The sequence below is a fragment of the Lagenorhynchus albirostris genome, chromosome 14, assembly GCF_949774975.1.
Source record: "Lagenorhynchus albirostris chromosome 14, mLagAlb1.1, whole genome shotgun sequence".
Taxonomy (NCBI): Eukaryota; Metazoa; Chordata; class Mammalia; order Artiodactyla; family Delphinidae; genus Lagenorhynchus; species Lagenorhynchus albirostris.
In genome coordinates this window covers 63,551,922-63,568,467 of record NC_083108.1, presented here as the reverse complement: position 1 = coordinate 63,568,467, position 16,546 = coordinate 63,551,922, and the positions used below count along the sequence as shown (strand labels likewise).

The following is a 16,546-nucleotide window of genomic DNA, read 5'->3' as shown; positions in this document are numbered from 1 at the left end:
CCAATCGATGGCCATCTATCATGGCCATCAAAATGGTGCTGTAGGTCTGTATTTATTGATAAAGCTGTCCAGTATCTACTGCTTAATGGAAGGGCTTGTGAAGCAGTATAAATAGTATAATTTCATTTTTCTTTAAAAATAATACACACATATATGGAATCTGGAAAGATATATGCCAAATGTAAATGCTAGGTAATCTTATTTTTGTCACCATTTTCTGTTTTCCAGACTTGTTACTGTGAGCGTGCATTACTTTTAGAATCAAGGGGTAAAAGTTATATTTACTTTTTTGGAGGGGGATAAAAATGAGTAAAATAAGAATTTAAAAACAGAGACAGAGACTTCCCTGGCGGTCCAGTGGTTAAGACTCTGCTTCCACTGCAGGGGGCACAGGTTTGATCCCTGGTCGGGGAACTAAGATCCCGCATGCCACGTGGTGCGGCCAAAACATTTTAAAAAAAGAAAAAAGACAAATAAAAATAGTAAATGGTTTATTTGAAACTCATGTGTGTCCTCTTCCTGCATCAGGAGTTCTGGTTTGGGAGTAAAGCTGTGGTCTGGTAGTTGGATACACCACCTGCCCTGTTCCCCTGCCCCTGAGGTGTGGAGCTTTAACTGATAGGTTCCCCTGGTCCTTTCCCTTCCTCTAAAAATTGCACCTGATGGCAGTTGGAGGTTCTTGACCAGATGCAGGAGTCTGACTTGAGTACTCGGGTATCTGTACCCTAAGGGTTTTCTGGGACTCAGAGGGCAGGAAAGGTTGGTGGAACTTTCATTACTTTACACCCCAAGGGTCGTAGGTAGATCCTGTGCCGTGGTAGCTGCCCAGTGACACCCTCAAGAGTGATTGAACTGTAACTGGAACCAGCATGGAGGCCTGGTTGATGGATCTGGTTTTGTTGGTGATGATAGGTCTTGGTGGTGAAAAAGATTATGAACCCCATTATTAAATGGGCAGGGCAGTGCCCAGAATTGTTCAGAGCAAAGTTGGACTAATAACAATGAGAATAGAAATTTACCTGATTTCTAGAATAAAGATAACATTGTAAAATTGAGTTATAATTTTAAAAATGAGATCATAGTAGTTCTTCTGTTCTTTGATAGAATTTAATGTTACATTTGAGTTGAAGACAATAGATGGCAGTGTCTCTCACACTTAAAGCTTTGAGGAAGGAAACTGCGTTTAGAGGCCCCAGAGTTGCAGGCTAAGCTGCCCTGTGTGACTGGTCACTGGGAGAGGCGGCCGTTTGCTAATAAGCCTCTTCACAGCGAGAACTGGAGCATAGACGTCTTTGTTTCCAGGGAGGAAAAGCTTGTTGTCACTTTTAATGCTTTTGTAAAGTTTAAATCAAATTCCCTGGAGACACTTGAAGTGCACTTTATTCGGTCTGAATATGTCCACTGGCTGCCAGCTTCCCTTCTGTTTGAAAGAAGACATGCCAACAATAAATAACGTAGTGCTGAGGGTAAAAGAATGTCCTTTAAGAGTAGTGATCATGCGAATTCTGTGGCCATGAATGTAGAGGTTGGTGAGAAAAGGATAAGAACAAAATAAATGAATGAAATTTGAGATTTTATGATCAGTCTAAGATGGCCACGTGGCTTAAAGTGTCACCTGGGAATCAAGGCACCAGATGTTAAAGTGGGCTGCAGCAAGATTTGCTGTCATCTGTCTCATGTAAGTTACCTAGATAGATCCTTTGTGACCAAAAGAAGAGACAAAGGATTTGCAGCAGAGGAGAAATTACACATTTTTTGTTTGCTTGTTTTAATTATAAAATATTTTTTATACATAAATATAGTGTAAATGAAAGGTGTAACCCCTAGTGTTTTCCACACTAGAAATATTTTAGCTTCTGTCCTTATTCCTTGTCTATGTCTGGTAATATCACCAAGACCCTGATTTCATCTACATGTAGGTCATACGGAGCCAAGTTCCCTGCTGGTTCCAGAGTCATCCTTTCCTCTGGAGGTTCGGGTCAGGGTATTGGACTCACTCACTCACCTGCTTGTCCACTTTGCCCTCAGCCAAATTGGGTGGCCCGTTTGCCCATTAAGTTTCCAGGTTAAATGAGGTCTGAAGCAGCTTGTATAGAGACAGACTTTTTTTTTTTTTTTTTTTTTTTTGCGGTACATGGGCCTCTCACTGTTGTGGCCTCTCCCGTTGCGGAGCACAGGCTCCGGACGCGCAGGCTCAGCGGCCATGGCTCACGGGCCCAGCTGCTCCGAGGAATGTGGGATTTTCCTGGACCGGGGCACGAACCCGTGTCCCCTGCATCGGCAGGCGGATTCTCAACCACGGCGCCACCAGGGAAGCCCGAGACAGACTTTTAAAGTATAATCCTTTGCATATGAAAACATCCTCTTTTCTGTCTCCAAAAGGGTAGGAACTGTACCTTTCTTCCTTTCCCTTATATCTCATGCACCTTGTAAAAAAGTCTGATACAAAGTAGGTACTTATGAGCAGTTTGTTGAATTACTGAGTAAAAGTAATTAATTAACTTTTTATTTCATAAGCCCTAACTTTTTGGAATAATTTTGGGGTGATGAATGGGAGGAAATTGACTACTAGCTACCAAAAATGGCCATTTTTTTCCACCCATGTTTTATCTCATTTTTTAATTAAAAAATTTTTTTTAATCTTTTTAAAATTTATGTATTATTATTTTATTTTTGGCTGCATTGGGTCTTGGTTGTTGTGTGCGGGCTTTCTCTAGCTGCAGTGAGTGGGGGCTACTCTGCATCGTGGTGTGCGGGCTTCTCATTGCGGTGGCTTCTCTTGTTGCGGAGCACGGGCTCTAGGCGCATGGGCTTCAGTAGCTGCAGCACGCGGGCTCAGTAGTTGTGCCTCATGGGCTCTAGAGCGCAGGCTCAGTAGTTGTGGCACAGGGGCTTAGTTGCTCCGCGGCATGTGGGATCTTCCTGGGCCAGGGCTCAAACCCGTGTCCCCTGCATTGGCAGGCGAATTCTTGACCACTGTGCCACCAGGGAAGTCCTCATTTATTTATTTTTAAATTTTATTTATTATTTATTTTATTTTTGGCTGCTTTTGGGTCTTCGTTGCTGCACGCGAGCTCTCAAGTTGCAGCGAGCAGAGGCTACTCTTCATTGCAGTGCTCAGGCTTCTCATCGTGGTGGCCTCTCTTGTTGCGGAGCACGGGCTCTAGGCTCCCAGGCTCCCGTAGTTGCAGCACTCGGGCTCAGTAGCTGTGAGTCATGGGCTCTAGAGCGCAGGCTCAGTAGTTGTGGCACACGGGCTTAGTTGCTCCGGGCATGTGGGATCTTCCTGGACCAGGGATTGAACCTGTGTCCCCAGCATTGGCAGGCAGATTCTTAACCACTGCACCACCAAGGAAGCCCCTCATTTATTTTTTTATTCAGCTTTAGAAAACATCATTATGTATTTGTAGTAATCATTACACATATAATTGTTATAAATATTCTAGACTTTATATTGTTACTGAAGTGAATTCATGCCTTTTAAAAATGTCAGAACACAAATGTATCAACATTGAATTAAGGTTTCAGAGGTTTCAGCAGAGCAGGTTCCTCGTGGAATTCAGAGAAGGAAGACGTGGAGCAGTCTCAGAAAAAGCATCAGCCTGCTCATACTTCAGGGTCTTGATTGGAAGCTAACAGCCTAAGAGGTGTTTTGGGTACATGTTGTTGCACACAGGTGTTGGCTGTGCCTGGGTTCCCTCTGCTACGTGTAAGGAGTAGGGGGAATGTTTACTCAGAAACACCAGTGTCCATGGTTTGACATCCCTGACAATAAACAGTTAAGTTCTGGCAATGGAATATTGAAACACTTGATGCTAGGTAATGACCTCAGGATTGCTTTCTCTTCTGCTTCTTAGCTTGTGTACTTGTGTACTTAGCTGCTCTCTTAGCTTGTGTACTTATACACTTGCTCTACTCTACAGGCCTAGCTGTGCTGGGGCTGCAACCTCGGCATGTGGCTCCTGGCTCTGAGGTGTGCTCAGCCTCTGTGTGAAGAAACGCACCCCTGTTGGCAGTGGCAGCAACAAGGCTGTGTAAGGCAGAGTCGGAACACAGAAAGGACAGGGCTCTGCTGCAGGGGGGCGTCGGTGAAGTCAGAGTGTTTGTCACCAGGTGTAAGTGCCTGCTCTGGTGCTTAACCAGAGAGACAGTGATGGGCTCCTGAGCTGTCGGAGTGACCAGCCGTGGGGAGGCGCTGGGCAGCAGCACCAGCATGGCGCCCTCCCCAGACATTTCCCCTGACGCAGGGGTTTTTGAGCAGAACCTCCAAATAGAAGGGGACTTCCTTGTACATTTCTGGATCCCAGGGGACTGGCTTTGGCTGTGTCTTCATCTTTGCAGCCCCACTCTGTCTAGATCGGCCTTTGCATAGTAGTGGTGCTCATCAGATGTTCACAGTGCAAGACATTGTTGGAAGGAAATTCATATTATGCTAGAAATAATTTGAGAAATTGATTTACTTAATCCTTTATTTTGTGAAAGACTTTGCATAGAATTAAATAGCACCTCCCCCAAGTTACAAAATAATTAAGTTTGTAAACATCTTACTAATTCACCACTTTTCTGGAATTTATTCCAGCATGTAAAGTAAGTGATGCTTGCAAAAATACTTCAGATTAATAACCCTTTTGATTAAAATCTCCCATTTTAATTGCAGTCAGTGTTGTTTTGATTGGTTATGAGCCAACAATGTGTGTGTGTTTCTAACAATTGATTTTACTTAACTTTTTGTTTCAGAATTAAGAGGCTGAGGAAGGAAGTCATCCAGAAGTTGTGATTTAAATTTGATATTTTCCTTACAAAGTAATACTGGTTTATACTTGGATTGGACATTCCTTTTTCCTTTTAAAGTTTTGTATTAAAAATAAAAAGTCTTTGGGAGGGATGACTTTCTGAATGTCATATTTAAGTACCTCCTCCCTTTATATTATTCCTTTCGAACACAGTTGTAAGAATAAGTATTTAAACTTTTGTGGTCTTTTCAGATACAGTTAAAAAACTCCAGGACCAAAAACATGACATGGAAAGAGAAATCAAGACACTCCACAGGCGACTTCGGGTAGGATAAATCTTCACATACTATCTCATTAGAAAGCACAGTTTTCTGACAGTTGAGCACTTTGGTGTCGTTGACCCCACTCCTTCGTCTGAAGCTTCAGATACTGTTACAATACTGAGCCCACTGGGCTTTGGGCAGAAAGCTACTGCTGTCACTTCAGAGTGGGACTGGTGCTAGATTCTGGTTGCAAGATTGTACTAGTAATTGATGAGTGGTAACTTTAGAAAGAGGGATTTAGGAAGCGAGTGTTATATTTTGGAAAGAAAGTTTATTAGCTCTGGATTATGAAGCGTCCCAAACTAAACTCCTTTATTGGGAGTTTCCTGTCTTCTGTGGATTTGGTCAGCCTGCCGACGGCAGCAATGCTCTGCTCTGATACAGAGGGTCAGGGAAGCTGGACTCATAGTTTGGGTTGTGCCTCAGTTGCTCAGGCTGCCTTGGGGTGGTGGACACTGGGCCCAGTCAGCAGCTGTAGCTCTGGGAGAGGGGCTGCCCTGGGGAGCACGCCCGGCCACGGAGGCTGCGGGAAGCAGCAGGCTGTACAGGTCCTCAGCTCCTCTCTTTGTGTGATTTTTTGTCTGCCTAGATTAAATTCAGTGTTTTTCTTCTGGCTTCCTCTTCCTTTTCCTTTACTTTTGATTTTTTTTTCCTGTTAGTTTTTGGTGTCAGGATATTTATAGTTTTTCCCTGTAAAATCTTTCAGTGTGGTTCACACACCATTTATCTACCTTCTAGAGCTTTTCAGAGGTACATTTTGGATGCTGTGTTTATTTTCGTAAGACTAACTTTGATACCTGCCATGAGGAAGGGAGGCTTGACATTATCATTGTTAATACTGAGCACCCTGAGTGCCTGATGCCTCAGTAGGCAGATCAGCTGGAAACTCTTTTCCTCACTAAGAACACATTCACCAAAAATAATTACGTTTTCTGTTAGAAATAGGTAATAGCAATTCTCTGGGATTTAAAAGAAATTAGTCATCATTTGAGATAGTGCATTACAGCAATCTAATCATAAACACATTTTATTGCTTTAAAATAAGTCTTTACTGCTCTCTTTTGGAAATAAAAGTTTAGTTTTTTAATGTAGGAAGAATCAGCAGAATGGCGGCAGTTTCAGGCTGATCTCCAGACAGCGGTGGTCATCGCAAATGACATTAAATCTGAAGCCCAAGAGGAGATTGGTGATCTGAAGCGCCGATTACATGAGGCTCAAGAAAAAAATGAGAAACTCACAAAAGAATTGGAGGAAATAAAGTCACGCAAGTATGTTTTGACAAACCAGCTCTGTACTTATGTTTCAATAGGGAGCACTTGAGTCATGGTTCTGTGATGTGGTTTTATGGAAAGAACATAGGCTTGACACTGGTGTGATTGAGTTTGGGTCCAGTGGAAGTTACTCACCTTTTCTGGCCTCACTCTGTGACCCCTGTAAAGTAGTGTGGTCTCTGGCCTTTCAGAGCTGTTGTCAGTGTCTGTAGTCAACAACTCTGGAGGGGTTGGAGTGGCCGCTGGCATGTGGTCCATTGTGGTTCCTGCCAGTCCTCTGTCCCCTGTCCCAGCCCGTTGCTCTTCTTTGGGTTGTACTCCTCACGGAGGGCGTGGACCCTGGAGACAGACAGACTCGGCCCCGTGCAGCTCTGCCTCTGCTGGGTGTGAGGGCTCGCTCAGGCCCTCAGTTTGCTTGTCTCTGCAGTGGACACAGTCCTGCTTGTGTCAGAGAGTTGTTGTAGGGCTGAAGTGAGACACCCCTGGATGGCGCTCAGGGCCACAGCCAGTGTCCATTAGCAGGTATTTTAGAGACCCGGGTGAAGGATGCAGGCTGATTTCTCTCCACCGCTTGCTTGAGGAGTTGTCTTATGCTTAATACACACAGGTATTTTCCCATTTAACATAGAGCTCTTTGGAAACCCGTAAAAAGTCTTAGATGATGTGCTCTGAGTTCCTAGTGAGATTCTATCTGTGAGCGGGGGAGAGTGGTTTTTGAGATTTTTATTAAGTATCAGTAGAGTTTGAGGTTATTGTGAAGAATTTGATTATTCATTACTTTGAACAATTCTTAAGCAGCCCTAGGTAAAAAATTTAGAAAAATATTTAACAGGCCAACTTGGAAAAGCTGTCTTATTTTATTGTTGCCTAGGTCTAGTGGATGCCCAGTGGGAAGTATTGTTAAACCATTTTTCTTTGGCTTCTTTAATAAGCAGAACACGGAGGAATGAGTTGGAAGATTATTAATTCTCCACTAGTACATTACCCTTCCTCCTTTGTACCACTGAATGAATAGAAATGCTCCATTCGAAAGGTAGCCCAAGTGACTGAAATTCTACTCTGAGAGACTTGTTCCACTGGCTCCCGAGAGCCTGTCAGTGTTTGAGACACATACTTAAAGGATGTGCCCCCAAGAGAAGTAGCATTGTGTAGAGCAGCAGTTCTCAGAGTGAGGTCTACAGACCCAGGGGTCCCCAGGGCCCTTTCAGGGGCTCTTCGAGGTCAAACTGTTTTCATAATAATGCTGACGTGCTGTTTGCCCTCTTCACTGTGTTGACTTTTTGCACAGATGGTGGACAGCAGTTGTTGATGGATCAAGGCCTTGGCACCAAATTGTACTCGTGGTCATTGTGCTCTTCCCCACCAGCCACTCTCATTTTCAAAATGCAGGTTTCACTTACAGATGTCCTTGGTATAGCAGTAAATTAGTAATATCACTCTGTCTTGGTCCTTGAGTATATTCTCTTTTTTTTAATATTTCTTTTTGATGTGGACCATTTGTTTTTTGAAAGTCTTTATCAAATTTGTTACAATATTGCTTCTGTTTTATGTTTTGGTTTTTTGGCCGTGAGGCATATGGGATCTTAGCTCCCTGACCAGGGATTGAACCCTCACCCCCTGCATTGGAAGGCGAAATCTTAACCACTGGACTGCCAGGGAAGTCCCCTATTGTATTTTTTTTTTTTTTTTTTTTTGGCTGTGTTGGGTCTTTGTTGCTGCGCGCGGGCTTTCCTCTGGTTGCGGCGAGCAGGGGCTACTCTTCGCTGCGGTGTGCGGGCTTCTCGTTGCGGTGGCTTCTCTTGTTGCAGAGCACGGGCTGTAGGCGTGCAGGCTTCAGTAGTTGTGGCACGTGGGCTCTAGAGCGCAGGCTCAGTAGTTGTGGTGCACGGGTTTAGTTGCTCCGTGGCATGTGGGATCTTCCCGGACCAGGGCTCGAACCCGTGTGCCCTGCCTTGGCAGGCGGATTCTTAACCACTGCGCCACCAGGGAAGCCCCCCCATTGTATTCTTTTTAAGGTCCTATGAGATGGGTGGGAAGTCGCGTAAGGAGCTGCTGCTACATCTGCTGCTGTGTGCCCAGGTGTGCAGCAGTCTGGAAGAGAGCACTGCGTGTCACTGTAGTTTGTGCTGTTTTCATTTTTCATGGAGTGAGGATTTTTACTTAAGAATGACTGACACAAGCTATTGGTATTCAGACTTTAGTGTTTGGTGGATATTTCTTGAAAATGATTAAGGGAGCCTGTCACTTCAAGGAAAGCAACTAACAGTGTTTGGTACCAATGATAAAACATGGGCTTTTAAGTGAATGTTAGGATTTTGGAAAACTTGTATCTGCCATTGCAAGCTCAGCAGCTTCCCATAAAGAGTTTCCTGATGAGATCCCTAGTGATATTAACAAGAGACTTGTAAAGAATAAATTGTTTGTTTGTTTTGCGGTACGCGGGCCTCTCACTGTTGTGGCCTCTCTCGTTGCGGAGCACAGGCTCCAGACGCGCAGGCTCAGCGGCCATGGCTCACGGGCCCAGCCGCTCCGCGGCATGTGGGATCTTCCCGGACCAGGGCACGAACCCGTGTCCCCTGCATCGGCAGACAGACTCTCAACCACTGCGCCACCAGGGAAGCCCTAAAGAGTAAATTGTTTAATGACAGGCACCGACACTTGGAAAATCCATGTAACTCTGTGAACCAGTATTTTCCGTATGACCAGGGCATGATGTCAGCCAATCCTGGGTGGGTAAAGAATCCATATGCGTTAAAAGTGCAAGATGGACAGAGTAGGAAAATTTCATTCATTTATATGGTTTCAGGTTCCACATTTTAACTAACTTATGAGTTACTACCACTTATTGTGTTTTAGTGTTTATCAAAGAAGAATAGCCATAGTTATGTTTTAATATCATTAAAATATTCTTCCCTGGACTTCCTTGGTGGCGCGGTGGTTAGGAGTCCACCTGCCGATGCAGGAGACACGGGTTTGATCCTTGGTCCGGGAAGATCCCACATGCTGCAACTAAGACCTGGTGCAGCCAAATAAGTAAATAAATTTTTTTAAAAAAAATTTTAAAAAATAAAAACATTGCTATTCTTCTTATTAATTTTTTTGATTTGGAAAACATAGTTGTTTTTCATAAAAATATGTTAATTATGTTAATAAGCCCTGAGTTTATTTTTAGATGAGTTAAATATTTAAAATATTTAATATGGTAAATGTCAATCTCTGTAACCCACATAAACAAAAGCTCTTTGGGGTCCTCAATAGTTTTTAAGAGTGGAAAAGGGCTCTAAGACCAAAAAGTTGGATAATGGCTATTGTACATTCTTTATTAAAACTTCCAAGCATGAGGCATTTTGGCAAAAAAACTCTGTCATAAGAGCCAAATGGCCACCAAAGACAAATTTTCCTACGGACTGGCTTAATTTTTGTACAGTATGAACTGGCTTGTAGTTATATAACACATGCAAACTCTGCAGCTGAAATCTCTTTCCAGATGTAAACTTCAGTGTTTGCTCAGTGAATGAGAGCTTTCCAGAAATGAAGTGGAATTGATTTTTTTAGTTGACTCACACTGAACATGTAGGAGATTCATGTTACCAATACGCGTCCAGGCTTTCCCCCCTCCCCCTTTGTAGAAATTCTATTTGGTGACTATACCATTTTTAAAAAATAATTTAAGAGTATGGGCTTTGATTTCATTTCTTTGTATTTCCACGCCTATGCATGGCATGTTAGATAGAGCAGGTATCAGTTGTCTGCATGTGCTGTGAATTCCCAGACTCCCTGTCCTGGGAAGGGCCTTCTCCACAGCACAGAACCTTACAGTCCCTAGTTCTGAGCCCACCTCCCATTTTACTGCTAATTGGTTACTGATGTTCTCACCTTACACTTACACAAATGAAAATGGAAACTAATGGTTACTTAACCTAGTTAGGATAAACTGATATAAAAATTTTAGTATCATTTCCTGGAATTCACCAAGCAAATAAGAATATTAGACCAGGTAATTTACTCAGCTCAACTGATACTATTTTCTTGTTTTTAACTGATACTTTTTAATACTTTTCAGTTGGGAAGGGGAAATGTGTATTTTCTAGTATGTATACAAAAATGCCCTGATTTCAGTACTGTTTTCAGGCAAGAGGAGGAGCGTGGCCGGGTGTATAACTACATGAATGCTGTTGAGAGAGACTTGGCAGCCCTGAGGCAGGGGATGGGGCTGAGTAGAAGGTCCTCGACTTCCTCCGAGCCGACCCCTACGGTGAAAACCCTCATCAAGTCGTTCGACAGTGCGTCTCAAGGTAACATCCATCGTGCCCTAGCGGGCGGTCGTGTTCATGTACCACATGTTCGCTGTTCTAGTTGATGTTCTTTACCATCTTACTCTGAGTCTCATCACATTTCATATGATGTTAGTGAGTTAGTCTTCCTGCAAGGTGGATTTTAACAGGAGATTTGGGATCTGTTCAGCCTCAGAGATCTCGGAGTCAGACTTGGGCCTTACCCCATGCATGTGTGTCTTCTCCGTGCCTGAGAACTTCCAGATGTGGGACTTCAGCCCTCTCCCTTGCTCTGAACTCCTCAGGCCCAGTGTATTCAGATGCTACTTAACACTGACACCCAGGCATCTCCCAGACATCTTCTCACGTCCGAAACCAGATCTTGTCCCTTAACTTCCATCTTTCCCCATGTGAATGGCAGCACCATTCCACCCAGTCACGTAAGCCAGAAATCTCGGAATCTTCCTTCTTCCTTCAATCCTCCTTCCTCACCTTGACATTGACCCATTAGCGAGGCCTCTTGGTCTGGCCTCCCGCACCCACACCTGCTCTGCTCTCCATCACTAGGGGCGCACCATCCACTGCTCATTCAGTGGCCTCCTCTTTATTTTTTAATTTAATTTTTTTTTCTGGCTGCGCCGTGCGGCTTGCGGGGTCTTAGTTGCCTAACCAGGGATCGAATCCGGGCCCCAGCAGCGAAGGTGCTGAGTCCTAACCACTGGACCGCCAGGGAATTCCCAGGATCCTACTTTTGAACAGTTCAGTCTAGAGAGGGAGACTGACATGTGAGCAGACAGTTACACACATTTAATTGCACTAAATGAAGTACGTGTGAAAATCCGTGTGGAGGGAAGTGACGAGCTCCTTAGGAGGAGGTGAGGGAAGATGAGCAGAGCCTGGCGTTCCTTCATTTAATATGCCACGAACTGCACGCCAGGCTTCTCATCTGATGCAGTTGCAGAAACACTCATCCTGGAGCTTTTGTACTTTGATTTCCTTGGTTTATGGAACACTTAACCGCGTAATCAAGTAACAAAAGTGAAATGACTGGCATAGTCAGGGTTGGAAATAAACACAAGTAGTCTCAGGAACAGACAGTCCGCCTGACAGCAGGACGGCTGCACGGAGCAGCCGTGAGTGTTGAGGAGGTGAGGTGTCTCCCGTTCCCAGGGGAGCCGCGAGCGCTGGTTCATGGGGTGAACCCTTAAGGAGAGAGCAGTTATGAAAGCTTGCACTGCACCTTGTTGTGTTCATTATTTACTTGTGTGTGTGTTGTTTTTCTAGTCCCCAGCCCTGCTACAGCTGCAATTCCTCGAACGCCTCTGAGTCCAAGTCCCATGAAAACACCCCCTGCGGCAGCCGTCTCCCCCATGCAGGTAAGTGCCTGTGACCATGGAGGCTCTGGGGGTCCCAGCTTCTGAAAGCTTGTCCTTTTCAAAGTCACCTACACTATGGCGCGGGGGGCAAATGGCTGCCTCTTGAGGGATACAGTTGCGATTGTTTTCCTAGGTTGCTGTGAAATTCCCTAGTTAAGATAAATTATGTTAATGTCAAGTATGTTATTCTTCTGAAATCCTCTAATAATAGTGATAGCTAACAACTAGTGAACACTTATTATATGTTCTACACTGTTCCCAATGCTTTATAATGTTAACTCATTTAATCCTCATGACACCTCTATTGGCTATTAGGTATTATTCTTATCCCTAGTTTTCATATCTGGAAACTGAGGCCCAGAATGGCTAAGCAGCTTGCTGAGGGTCATACAATGAAGTGTTCGAGCTGGGATTTGAGCCTGGGTGGCATGACTTCAGACACGATGTTTTTAACCCCTACACTAAGATAACTTTCTAAGTAGAATATACAGTCAACCCTCGAACAACGGGGGGTTAGGGACACTGACCCTCTGCGTAGGTAGAAATCCACTTATAATGTATGGTCAGCCCTCCGTGTCTGCGCTTCCACGTCTGCGGATTCCCAGCTGCGAGTTGTGTAGTACCTAGAGTATTTACTATTGAAAAAACACACATGTAGGTTGACCTGCACAGTTCAAACCCGTGTTGCTTAAGGGTCAGCTGTATAGTTGGCATGTCTCATCCCCTGCTGCACTGCAGATCACCCAAAACTTAGTGGCTTAAAACAGCAATTTTACTATTTTTCTTATTTCTCTGGCTTTGCCTGGGTTCACCCCTGCAGCTGCACTCAGCTGGAGGGTGGGCTGGGCTTGGGCTCAGCAGGGTGGCTGGGCCGCCCTCTCCACGTGGTCTTCCTCTCAGGCTCCTTCATGGCCTGGTGTCTCAGGCTCCAAGAGACTAGAAGCAGGAGTTAGCAAAGCCCTTTAAGACCTGGCTGGGGACCTGGACTGTGTCACTTCCATCCCATTATTTTGGTCTGAGCAAGTTGTAGGCCAGCCCAGATTCAGAGTCAGAGTGGGAGGGGTCTGCACAGGCATGAATCCAGAGCAGTGTGGCTCTTTCTGGGCCGCTTTGTAGCAGGCTGGCCCAGGGGCATTGCTGACTCATCATGAACAAGTGTCTCAGGTGCCCTTCTTGCCACTGTGGGAGTGCAGACCAGAAGCAGGGCAGGTGGCATGACTGTCGAGCTCAGGAGGCCCTCTCACTATGCCCTTGCTGTGAGCCACTTTGGGGACAGTAGCTGAGGTGGAGTTTCTCCACGTAGGTGAGAGTAGCCTAAAACCCAGTCCCCTGTGATCTAGGGTAGCAGTGGCTGCACCTCTTCCCTAAAAGATTGGGTTTGAGAACATTTTGTCTGAGCAGAGACTTTTGTAGGTGTTAACTACTGGCTGTGTATTTTGTGAGTGAACTTTTTAACCTTTTCCTTTGTAAAGTTTAGGGTAGAAGTGCTCTCCCTCTGCATTTGTAATGTTGCAAGTTGTGGCTTTGCATTTATGTTTATGTAGAAGATGTTATACTCTTAATTTGAAAGGAAGGCAAAGGGAATTCCATATTCTGTCGATAATGAGCTTTTTATATACTCGATTAATCAAACTTTATCTAAAGACATGAAGAGGGACTTCCCTGCCAGCGCAGTGGTTAGAATCCGCCTGCCAATGCAGGGGACACAGCTTCGATGCCTGGTCTGGGAAGATCCTACATGCCGTGGAGCACCTAAGCGCGTGAGCCACAACTACTGAGCCCATGTGCCACAAGTACTGAAGCCCACTTACCTAGAGCCCATACTCCTCAACAAGAGAAGCCACCACAGTGAGAAGCCCATGCACCACAACGAAGAGTAGCCCCTGCTCGACGCAGCTAGAGAAAGCCCACACACAGCAATGAAGACCCAACGCAGCCTAATTAATTAATTAATTAATTAATTTAAAAAAATAGGGACTTCCCCGGTGGTGCAGTGGATAAGGCTCCACGCTCCCAGTGCAGGGGGCCCGGGTTCAATCCCTGGTCAGGGAACTAGATACCACATGCATGTTGCAACTAAGGAGCCTGCCTGCCGCAACTAAGACCCGGCACAACCAAATAAATAAATAAATATTTCATAAAAGAAAGAAAAACAGAATCAAAAATAACATTTAAAAAAAAGTTGAAGGTATAAATGAAAGCAGATGAAGGTGCAAGATATAAGGTGAAGTTTCTCTAAATAGTGTTTGTCAGTTGAAATTTAATGTTCATGGCATCACTCTGTAAACTTTTGTAAAGATAAGAGGTAAAAAATGTCATCTCTCTAACTTGGAAAAAAAACTAGTAATTATAAGCCACATTCAGTAGCTTTTTAGTACTTGATTAGTTAGCACAGTGCTTCTCAAACCTAATTGTGCACAAAAGTCATGTGGAATTTTTAAACACGTAGATTCCCAGGCTTCATCCCAGTGAACAAGAATCCCTGGGGAATAGGGCCTAAGATTAGGATTGTTAGTTTTTCAAAACTCCCTGAGTGGGAATTCCACTTCTGGCTGTGAGGGAGTCAAGGGCTGGATCATTCTGCCACCACAGACTGCTATAAGGCTGGACAAAATGTAGGAAGCTGTTACATTCATACGTGGTAGGACAGGTGGTGCAGGACTGAAATCTTTGGAGAAAAGTTAAGAAAGCTGAGCCTTACTGTGGCCCACGCTTTTCCAGATGGTGAGCAGGGAGGATGAACCCACATGGAACAGGGAAGGGAATGCCAGCTGGATCCGAGGAGACACAGATCAATGTACAGGGAGAACAAGGGCTGGGATTTGGGGGCAGGGTGCCTGGGAGGAGAGAGCCACGCAGAAAAGGTCTAGAGCTCTGCATAGGCCTCCCTTTGAGTCCTTGCTGAGTGCCAGTCTGCACATGTGTAGACATGGGTTGAACCCCGCAAGGCTGAGCAAGAACGATTTTGCAGCAAAGATCAGTTACCGGGAATCTGGCAGACAGATGCTTCCCATAGTTTACACAGAGCAGGGATCATTTGAGTTCCTACTGGCCACCGTGGAAAAACCTCTTTGAATACTTGGAGCATTCATTAGAGACCTCAGTGACCACTCTGTGAAGTGGAACTAAATAGCCCTAGAGTAAACACTATTCTAGATCTGCCCTAAATGACCTTAAAAACAACCTCAGAAGGTCCAAGGAGATCCATTAGTAACGGGATAGGCAGTCTCTGAACTGCTTACCAGTGATCCATGCCTCCTGTGGCTGTGCTCTTGTGTCATCTGCTCCTTCTGAGGGTTGGCTGGGCTTTGTGACTTGCTTCTCATGAACAGAATGTGGCAAAAGTGATGAGCTGTCCCTTACAAGATAAGGTGGTGAGAAAACTCACTTCTGTCTGAGGACTCCTCTTGCTGTCTCCTAGATTCAGTCACTCCAGTGAACAATTGGAAATTGAAATACTTAGCGATACATTGAATAAAATATTGTGCAAGACCTTGTAGTGAAAACTATAAAATAATGCTGAGAGAAGTTAAAGGCGTAATAAATGGGAAGATACATCATGTTCATGCGTTGGAAGACTCAGTCTTGTTAGGATCTTGCAATTCTCCCTCACATCGAGCTGTAGATTCAACTCATCCAACTTAGAATCCCAGCATGCTCTTTTGTAGAAATTGATAGTATAATTTAAAATTTATGTGGAAATTTATAAGACCCTGAATGTCCAAAGCATCTGGGGGGGGAAAAAGGAACAAATTTGGAGGACTTCCACTACTTGATGTTAGCACGTAGAGTAATCAAGACAGTGTGGTTCTGACATAAGTTTAGATCAGTAGAATAGGTAGAGAATCCAGAAATAGGTCAGCTGATTTTCAACAAAGGTGCCAGGGTAATTCAGTGGGAGAGGGATAATCTTTTCAACAGGATTCCAGAACAACTAGATATCCATATGGAAAAAAAAAGAAAAAAAAGTACCTTTACCTCATGGCATTCATAAAAATTGAAATTGACTATAGACTTAAATGTAAAAGCTAAAACTACAGAACTTCTACATGAAAACATTAGAGAAAGTCTTCGTGACCTTTGACAAGGCAAACATTTACTTAGGACACACAAAAAAATGAACTATAAGAGAAAATTAATAGCTTGGGCATCAAAATTTAAAACTTCTCTGAAAGATATTAAGAACATGACAGACAAGACTGGGGAGAATATATTTGCAATTTATTTATCTGTCAAAATCTTGTATTCAGAGAAGACTCGTTTGTCATCTTGGTTCAAGACAACCCAATAAATAACGGACAAAAGAGTTGAAAAGTCCCTTCCCAAGAGAAGATACACAAATGGCCAATAAACACATGAGAAGTTGCTCAACATCGTAGTCATCAGGGAAATGCAAGTTAAATCCATTATGATATCTCAGTACGCACCTTCGGGATGGCTAAAATGAAGACTGCCAGTATCAAGTGTTGGTGAGGGTGTGGGGAGGCTGGCCCTCTCACACGTTGCTGCTGGGACTATGGAATGAGTAGTCAGAATTCAGCTGGATAAAAAAGGGCTGGGAGAGCTGAG

At 44.2% G+C, this 16,546-nt stretch overlaps 1 protein-coding gene across 3 annotated transcripts in view; it reads left to right on the top strand.

The window, feature by feature from the left end:
• SPECC1L (sperm antigen with calponin homology and coiled-coil domains 1 like) overlaps positions 1 to 16,546 on the top strand; it is a 128,227-nt gene that overhangs the window by 52,359 nt on the left and 59,322 nt on the right. For all 3 annotated transcript variants that reach the window (XM_060120832.1, XM_060120830.1, XM_060120831.1), the window contains 4 exons: positions 4,986 to 5,059; positions 6,149 to 6,324; positions 10,459 to 10,622; positions 11,886 to 11,977. In XM_060120832.1, the coding sequence (XP_059976815.1) occupies positions 4,986 to 5,059; positions 6,149 to 6,324; positions 10,459 to 10,622; positions 11,886 to 11,977 (506 nt within the window). The remainder of the gene's footprint in view (positions 1 to 4,985; positions 5,060 to 6,148; positions 6,325 to 10,458; positions 10,623 to 11,885; positions 11,978 to 16,546) is intronic.